This window comes from Hyla sarda, chromosome 7, assembly GCF_029499605.1.
Source record: "Hyla sarda isolate aHylSar1 chromosome 7, aHylSar1.hap1, whole genome shotgun sequence".
Classification (NCBI taxonomy): domain Eukaryota; kingdom Metazoa; phylum Chordata; class Amphibia; order Anura; family Hylidae; genus Hyla; species Hyla sarda.
In genome coordinates, this window is record NC_079195.1 from 2598088 (window position 1) to 2607726 (window position 9639).

General features: G+C 49.2%; 1 protein-coding gene across 1 annotated transcript in view; it reads right to left on the bottom strand.

The window, feature by feature from the left end:
• The window catches only part of LOC130282638 (T-box transcription factor TBX10-like), a 73336-nt gene that overhangs the window by 60914 nt on the left and 2783 nt on the right, over positions 1-9639 (bottom strand). The window contains exons 2-3 of the mRNA XM_056531085.1: positions 6948-7143; positions 2984-3085 (exon numbers count right to left, since the gene is read on the bottom strand). Of these exons, the coding sequence (XP_056387060.1) occupies positions 2984-3085; positions 6948-7143 (298 nt within the window). The remainder of the gene's footprint in view (positions 1-2983; positions 3086-6947; positions 7144-9639) is intronic.

Sequence of the window (9639 nt, forward strand, 5' to 3'; positions counted from 1 at the left end):
TTACAAGGGGTAAAAGGAGGAAAAGCCCCCCAAAATTTGTAATCCAATTTCTTTCAAGTAAGGAAATACCTCATATGTGGATGTAAAGTACTCTGTGGGCGCAGTAGAGGGCTCAGAAGGGAAGGAGCAATAGTGGGATTTTGGAGAGTGAATTTTGCTGAAATGGTTTTTGGGGGGCATGTCACATTTAGGAAGCCCCTATGCTGCCAGCACAGCAAAAAAAAAAAAAAAAAATGGCATACCATTTTGGAAAGGAACATAACAAGGGGAACAGTGAGCCTTAACATCCCACAGGTGTTTGACAACTTTTCGTTAAAGTCGGATGTGTAAAATTCAAAATCTTCATTTTTTACACTCGCATGTACTTGTAGACCCAAATTTTATATTTTTACAAGGGGTAATAGGAGAAAAAGTCCACCAAAATCTGTAAAACCATTTCTTCTGAGTATGGAAATACCCTATATGTAGATGTAAAGTGCTCTGCGGGCGAACTACAATGCTCAGAAGAGAAGGAGCGCCATTGAGCTTTTGGAGAGAGAATTTGTTTGGAATGTAAGTCGGGGACCATGTGCGTTTACAAAGCCCCCTGTGGTGCCAGAACAATGCACCCCCCTCCCCCGACATGTGACTCCATTTTGGAAACCACGCCCCTCACAGAATTTAATAAGGGGTGCAATGAGCATTTACACCCCACTGGCATTTGACAGATCTTTGGAACAGTGGGCTGTGCAAATGAAAAATTACATTTTTCATTTTCATGGACTACTGTTCCAAAAATCTGTCAGACACCTGTGGGGCGTAAATGCTCACTGCACCTCTTATTACATTACATGAGGGGTGTAGTTTCCAAAATGGGGTCACATGTGGGGGGGGTCCATTGTTCTGGCACTATGGGGGCTTTGTAAACACACGTGGCCTTCAATTCCGGACAAATTTTCTCTCCAAAAGCCCAATGGCGCTCCCTCTCTTCTGAGCATTGTAGTGCGCCAGTAGAGCACTTTACATCCACACATGGGGTATGTTCTTACTCAGAAGAAATGGGGGTTACAAATTTTCGGGAGGCTTTTTTCCTATTTACCCTTGTGAAAATGAAAAATTTAGGGTAACACCAGCATTTTTGTGAAATTTTTTTTTTTTTCATTTTCCTATCTAACTTTAATGAACATTCGTCAAACACCTGTGGGGTGTTCAGGCTCACTATACAGCTCGTTACATTCCGTGAGGGGTGTAGTTTTCAAAATGGGGTCACATGTGGGAATTTATTTTTTTGCGTTTATGTTAGAACCGCTGTAAAATCAGCCACCCCTGTGCAAATCACCAATTTAGGCCTCAAATGTACATGGTGCGCTCTCACTCCTGAGCCTTGTTGTGCGCCCGCAGAGCATTTTACGACCACATATGGGGTATTTCTGTACTCAGGAGAAATTGCGTTACAAATTTTGGGGGTCTTTTTTTCCTTTTACCTCTTGTGAAAATGAAAAGTATGGGGCAACACCAGCATGTTAGTGTAAACATTTTTATTTTTTTACACTAACAGGCTGGTGTAGCCCCCAACGTTTCCTTTTCATAAGGGGTAAAAGGAGAAAAAGCCCCCCAAAATTTGTAAGGCAATTGCTCCCAAGTACAGAAATACTCCATATGTGGCCCTAAACGGTTTCCTTGAAATATTACAGGGCTCCGAAGTGAAAAAGTGGCATGTGTATTTGAGGCCTAAATTATTCCTCCGCTACCAAAAATATTCTATGCCGGTGATTCCCAAATAGAGTGCCTCCAGCTGTTGCTAAACTCCCAGCATGCCTGGACAGTCAGTGGCTGTCCGGAAATGCTGGGAGTTGTTGTTTTGCAACAGCTGGAGGCTCCGTTTTGGAATCACTGCCGTACAATACGTTTTTCTTTTTTTTTGGGGGGGGGGGGGGCGGTACAGTGTAAGGGGGTGTATATGTAGTGTTTTACCCTTTATTATGTGTTAGTGTAGTGTAGTGTAGTGTTTTTAGGGTACATTCACACAGGCGGGGGTTTACGGTGAGTTTCCCGCTAGGAGTTTGAGCTGCTGCGGAAAATTTGCTGCAGCTCAAACTTGAAGCAGGAAACTCACTGTAAACTTGCCCGTGTGAATGTACCCTGTACATTCACATGGGGGGGGGGGGGGGGGGGGCAAACTGGTTGGAAAATCTTGAGTTAGGTTCTGTTACCTAACTCAGTATTTTCCAACCAGTGTGCCTCCAGCTATTGCAAAACTACAACTCCCAGCATGTACTGATCACCAAAGGGCATGCTGGGATATGGTTAATAGCGGGGTGGAGTTGGGGTTGGTTAATAGCGGGGTGAAGTTAGGATTGGTTTATAGGGGGGTGGAGTTAGGGGTGGTTAGGAGCAGGGTGAAGGGGCGGATAGGAGTGGGTTGGAGTTAGGGGTGTTCTGGAGTGGGGTGGTTACGAGCGGGGTGGTAAGACTTCGATAAATTAGAGTACAGTATCATCCAGTCCTCTCGAAGTCCATGGGTTTGGCTCAGTTGTGGGGTGGAAATGGCTTTGTTCCTATTTAAACAGGAAGATGTATTCTAGGGATCGTCCCACATAAATCACATTCTAAGACACTATAGTTTACAGAGACTATTAGATTTTTAATGTAATTCACTTTTCTTTCTAATGATCTGATGTCTCTTCGATATTGACAAAAAATATCATCATAATGAATTGTTCTCGAGATAAGTCAGAAGTCTCGTCAGCTTGTGTATGGGACTGGTCTACAGAGGAGACAACCAGTTCTATATAAAAGATACATTTTTGGGAACTTTTCCTAAAAAAAAAGAGAAGAAATGTACTTATATTTGATGGATATTGTTGGTTTCAGGACCATTATACTCTCGTGGGACCTTGGTTTAGTATCTTCCACATGTTCTAAGCTCTTGGTCATAATACCGTAGATGTATGACCCCATATATAACCTATACGGTCAGTCGGTTGTCTTCTCTAATACTGACCTGTATCTTTTGTCTCCCACTGGTAAGAAGTCTAGAAGAAGGGAATACTCTGCGGTAGGGTCCATTCCCCAAATACGAACTTGGAAGAGCGGGAACATCCTCCTACGTAAAAGATAAATACCACGGACATCAAAAACTTCACATTCATGTCAATATTCATCATGAAAAATTGTCTATATCGGGGGCATAGCGTTTGTCTAGACTGGTGTTCTCCAAACAGTGGACCTCCATATGTTGCAAAACCCCATCTTCCATCATGCCCGGACAGCCGTTGGCTGTCCAGGTATGCTGGAAGTGGGTGTTTTGCAACATCTGAAGGCCGAGGCTTTACTAGCACTTCAAAAGACCCAAGGCTAAAGCCCAAAGCCCAGCCACGCCCCTAACCATACCCTAAGACATGCCACTAGCCAACCCTCAGACACGCCCCCGACAGACTGACAACCACCATCATTACCACCGCAACATATACAATATATATATATATGTGAGCAGCAGAGAGATGTGCGGCGCAGGGGCAATGTGAATGGCGATAGGTGTGCAGCACAAATGCTGTTCTCCCGCTCTCCACGCCAAGCCTGAAAGTCAAAAATTTCCTGAGACTGCTGCTAGACACAGAGAGCAAAACAACAGAGAAAGCCAACCACGTAATAATTACAAAAAAACTGCGTCAGTGTCAGGATTCGGCAGGTTGGTGGTGGATCCTCTGTGTCAGTGAGGGATTGGCGTGGACCGTACCGGAGGACCGGTTCTAAGTTGCTACTGGTTTTCACCAGAGCCCGCCGCAAAGCGGGATGGTCTTGCTGCGGCGGTAGCAACCAGGTCGTGTCCACCGGTAGCGGCTCAACCTCACTGACTGCTGAGACTGGCGTGTTACAGGAGGACTAGACAGAGGCGAGGTCAGACATAGGAGAAGGTCAGGGCAGGCGGCAAGGTTCGTAGTCAAGGGCAACGGCAGAAGGTCTGGAAACACTGGTAAGGGCAAATACAAAACGCTTTCACTGGCACTAGGCAACAAGATCCGGCAAGGACAGGAAGGGGAAGTGGTTTTATATACACATGAGCAGGGAAGCTAATTGACACTGATTAGGCCAGGCACCAATTAGTGGTGCACTGGCCCTTTAAATCTTAGAGAGCCGGCTTGCGTGCCCTAGAGAGCAGGGCTGCGCGCGCCGGGACTGAGCAGACAGAGGACGGGGCAGGTGAGGAGATTGGGATGCGACCCGCGGGTCGCATCCCCGCCTGTGACACTAGTGCAGCGCTCCCGGTCAGCGGGTCACGGAGACGAATGTCGCGAGTGCTCCGGGGAGGAGCAGGGACCCGGAGCGCTCGGCGTAACAGTACCCCCCCCCCTTAGGTCTTCCCCTCTTTTTATCTGCCTGTCTCTTCATACGAGACGAGGCCAGTGGGAGCGACTCTTGAGTCTCCCTCCAGATAACGGAGAAGTCCCGGGTTACTTCATCTACGGCAGGAACTCCAGAAGAAGTGGGAATGGGGAGGGGGGGCAGAGGGTGAATCTTGCCACGGGGCAGGGTGGTACCAGGAAGGAGGCTATGAGGAGGTAAGATCTCTGTTTGCTTTTTGCAGAGAACATCAGAAAAGTCCTGGTAAACCTTGGGAAGACCCGGTATAGGTGGAGCCACAGGGTTTTGACAAATGGAAGCAGATGTGAGGCATCGTTTGAGACAAGAAGGACCCCAACTTTTGATCTCCCCGGTGGTCCAGTCAAGGGTAGGAGCATGACGTTGGAGCCATGGCAGGCCGAGAAGAAGGTGCAGTTAGGCAGAACGAAAAATTAAATTTTTTCATGGTGAAGTCCAATGCTCATGGGCAGGGGTTCAGTGCGGTAGCGCACAGTGCAGTCCAATTTTTCTCCATTAACAGAAGAGATAGAGAGCAGTTTGACGAGACGGGTTACTGGGATGCTGAACTTATTAACAAAAGAGGCCAAAATAAAATTTCCTGCAGAACCAGAGTCCAAGAAGGCCACAGCTGAGAAGGAGGAGTTGGCGGAAGGAGAAATCCGCACAGGCACAGTGAGATGTGAAGAAGCAGAATTCACACCAAGAGACGCTACTCCCACGTGAACATGGTCCGTGCCTGCGTTACCCAGACGCGGGGGACAAATAGGGCAGTCCACTAGGAAATGTTCGGTACTAGCGCAGTACAGGCATAAATTTTCATCTCTGCAACGAGACCTCTCTTCATGGGTCAGGCAAGACCGATCCACTTGCATAGCCTCCTCGGCGGGAGGCAGAGGGGTAGATTGCAAAGAAATCTGGGAGAGAGGTACCCAGAGATCAAGGTCCTTTTCCTGGCGGAGCTCCTGGTGTCTTTCAGAAAAACGCATGTCGATGCGGGTGGCCAAATGGATAAGTTCAGACAGGTTAGCAGGAATTTCACGTGCGGCCAGTACATCTTTGATGTTGCTGGATAAGCCTTTCTTGAAGGTCGCGCAGAGGGCTTCATTGTTCCAGGATAGCTCTGAGGCGAGGGTACAAAACTGGATGGCGTATTCGCCCATGGAAGAACTCCCTTGGACGAGGTTCAGCAAAGCAGTCTCGGCTGAGGAGGCCCGGGCTGGCTCCTCAAAGACACTACGAACTTCAGCGAAGAAGGACTGGATAGTAGCAGTGGCAGGATCGTTGCGGTCCCAGAGCGGTGTGGCCCATGACAAGGCATTTCCAGACAGGAGACTGACCACGAAAGCCACCTTAGACCGTTCAGTGGGAAATAGGTCCGACATCATCTCCAAGTGCAAGGAACATTGGGACAAGATGCCTCGGCACAACTTAGAGTTCCCATCGAACTTGTCAGGTAGGGACAAGCGGAGTCTGGAAGTGGCAACTTGCTGCGGAGGAGAAGCAGGAGCTGGCGGAGGAGATGGTTTCTGCTGTAGAGGCAGAAGCTGCTGTAGCATGGCGGTCAACTGCGACAGCTGCTGTCCTTGTTGGGCGATCTGATGGGATTGCTGGGCGACAACCGTGGTTAGGTCAGCGAGACTTGGCAGCGGCACCTCAGCGGGATCCATGGCCGGATCTACTGTCAGGATTCGGCAGGCTGGTGGTGGATCCTCTGTGTCTGTGAGGGATTGGCGTGGACCATACCGGAGGACCGGTTCTAAGTTGCTACTGGTTTTCACCAGAGCCCGTCGCAAAGCGGGATGGTCTTGCTGCGGCGGTAGCAACCAGGTCGTGTCCATCGGTAGGGGCTCAACCTCACTGACTGCTGAGACTGGCGTGGTACAGGAGGACTAGACAGAGGTGAGGTCAGACATAGGAGAAGGTCAGGGCAGGCGGCAAGGTTCGTAGTCAAGGGCAACGGCAGAAGGTCTGGAAACACTGGTAAGGGCAAATACAAAACGCTTTCACTGGCACTAGGCAAAAAGATGCGGCAAGGACAGGAAGGGGAAGTGGGTTTATATACACATGAGCAGGGAATTTAATTGACACTGATTGGGCCAGGCACCAATTAGTGGTGCACTGGCCCTTTAAATCTTAGAGAGCCGGCGCGCGCGCCGGGACTGAGCAGACAGAGGACGGGGCAGGTGAGAAGATTGGGATGCGACCCGCGGGCGGGCGCGTCCCGCTACGCTGATCGCATCCCCGCCGGTGACACTAGTGCAGCGCTCCCGGTCAGCGGGTCTGACCGGGGCGCTGCACGGAGAAGAACGCCGCGAGCGCTCCGGGGAAGAGCAGGGACCCGGAGCGCTCGGCGTAACAGGCAGCCTGAGACCAGGGGCTATAGGCCAGAGACCTGGGGCTCCAGCCCCATTAGCCCCCATATCAACGCCCCTGTCTGAAGGGCTACAGTTTGGTGACTAACGGTCTAGGGTGTCGGGGTATTTCGGAGAACCAGCTGCCCTCCTTTGGTTTTCAGATCCAGAACTAGGACAGTGAATGTTTGGGTGAAGGAAAGTCTAGCCTAGATAGAACCTCACCATCGACCCAGTAGAAGACTTTCTCACCTTCCGGCTTTAGTCACAATCATCTCTGTTCCAAGGCTGTTGAACGTCTCCCAGAGAGTGGCCGTCTCCAGGCTGACCATGACACCGCGCAGGGCAGGGCTCTTCCCCGAGACGTCCGTCTGAGGGAGCCGAGGCACGTCCAGAAGGCTTGACGTCCAATGTCCGACGTCAGAAGATCCGAAACAGGCGGAAGGATCTGAAAGAAAGTAGACGACACGATCATGTCCATCAAGCTCAACCAAATTCAACCACATGGATGCCATACGAGCAAAATGAGGTTCTCGTATTATGGGTACTACTCATGGCGTGTCCTCAAGACTACTTAACAAGACCATGTTCTTCAGATGTGGACCCTCCAGGAGTTCAGTGATAGCACACGAGAAGTTTCTTCAGTCCTAGTCACAAGCTTCTATTAACGTTGCCCCTAACTCTGCACAACCTACGAGAAGAGCGTCTCTCCACCGAGAACACTCAATCTCCATCACTGTCTAGTCGGTGCGGTCTCGTGTGGCCCTTTTCTTGTCTCCTCACAGCTTTATTTTGCAGGTGGACAGCTAAGAAGTGACAAGACTCCATGACTTATCTGTGCGCGGTGAATTGATGTCTCCCTCAAGCTTAGTCTTTATTCATCAAGTACAATAGACCCTGTATACATCACATACAATAGATAAGACTTCTTATTTTGGAGGCCCCCAGGGGTCCGAGATGGAACCAGTGGAGGAGACAGATTACATGACACCCTCAGTACTACACACCTTTTATCCAACTGCTTCAGAAACATATTTATGGGGGGGATACAGATGGGGGGATACAGTTGGGGGGATACAGATGGGTGGGATACAGAAGGGGGATACAAATGGGTGGGATACAGATGGGGGATACAGATGGGTGGGATACAGATGGGGGGATGCAGATGGGTGGGATACAGATGGGTGGGATACAGATGGGGGATGCAGATGGGTGGGATACAGATGGGTGGGATACAGATGGGGGGATACAGATGGGTGGGATACAGATGGGTGGGATACAGATGGGGGGATATAGATGGGTGGGATACAGATGGGGGGATACAGATGGGTGGGATACAGATGGGGGATGCAAATGGGTGGGATACAGATGGGTGGGATACAGATGGGGGGATACAGATGGGGGATGCAGATGGGTGGGATACAGATGGGTGGGATACAGATGGGGGGATACAGATGGGTGGGATACAGATGGGGTGGACCAGTTACCACTATTTCCATTCTTGGTTTCCACTCTCATTGGACGTTCCATGTCAAAGGAATATTTTAGAGAACCAAGAAACATGAAATGTTCTCAAACGTAAACATCGGGCTCTCTAATGGGCTTCAGATCTAAAGTTGTCCTCACCCCCCGCGTCTTATAATGTCTATAATGTTTATCCTTGTGGCATAGTCCTGGGACTAAATTTTTGGGGACCCCATGGTGATAAACCACATATGTAATAACCAATGTTTAGTAAAGTCCATGAATACATGAAGCTTTATCATGAAGACGACAAGTCCTAGGATTGTATAGATACAGAAGATACACTTAAAGGGGTACTCCGGCCCTAAGACATCTTATCCCCTATCCAAAGGATAGAGGATAAGATGCCTGATCATGGGGGTCCCGCCGCTGGGGACCCCCGAAATCTTTCATGCAGCACCCCGCTATCATCAGCCTCCGGAGCGAACATCGCTCCTGGTCTGATGAATCACGGGGCTGGAGTATTGTGACATCACGGCTCCGCCCCCATGTGATGTCATGCTCCACCCCCTCAATGCAAGCCTATGGGAGGGGGCGTGGCAGATGTCCCCTCCCATAGGCTTGCATTGAGGGGGCGGAGCGTAACACCACGCGGGGGCGGAGCCGTGATGTCACAATACTCCGACCCCTGATCGTGATTCATCAGACCTGGAGCGATGTTCGCTCCGGAGGCTGATGATAGCGGGGTGCTGCATGAAAGATTTCGGGGGTCCCCAGCGGCGGGACCCCCATGATCAGGCATCTTATGCCCTATCCTTTGGATAGGGGATAAGATGTCTTTGGGCCGCAGTGCCCCTTTAAAGGGGAACTCCGGTGGAAACAAGTGGAAAAGAAATGTTTTCAAATTGAATGGTGGCAGAAAGTTAAACAGATTTGTAAATTACTTCTATTAAAAAAAACTTAATCCCACAGTACTTATCAGCTGCTGTATGCGCCACAGGAAGTTGTGTAGTTCTTTCCAGTCTGACCACAGTGCTCTTGGCTAACACCTCTGTCCATGTCAGGAACTGTCCAGAGCAGGATCAAATCCCCAGAGCAAACCTCTCCTGCTCTGGACAGTTCCCAACATGGACAGAGGTGTCAGCAGAGAGCACTGTGGTCAGACTGGTAAGAACTACACAACTTGTATAGCATAAAGCAGTTGATAAGTACTGGAAGGATTAAGATTTTGAAATAGAAGTAATTTACTAATGTGTTTATCTTTCTGGCACCAGGTGATTTAACATTTTTTTTTACCCCTATAACAAAACCCCCTACAAATTGGTTGGAGGTTTACTAGATGTGTAATAACCAATGGAAGGTCCACGACAAGTTCTAGAATAAACCATAAACACAGAGTAGACATTGTATTCCCTACAATACCTGGAATATATAATATACATTTCACATGTGGTGATGAACGTCATAGATAAGAACCAGT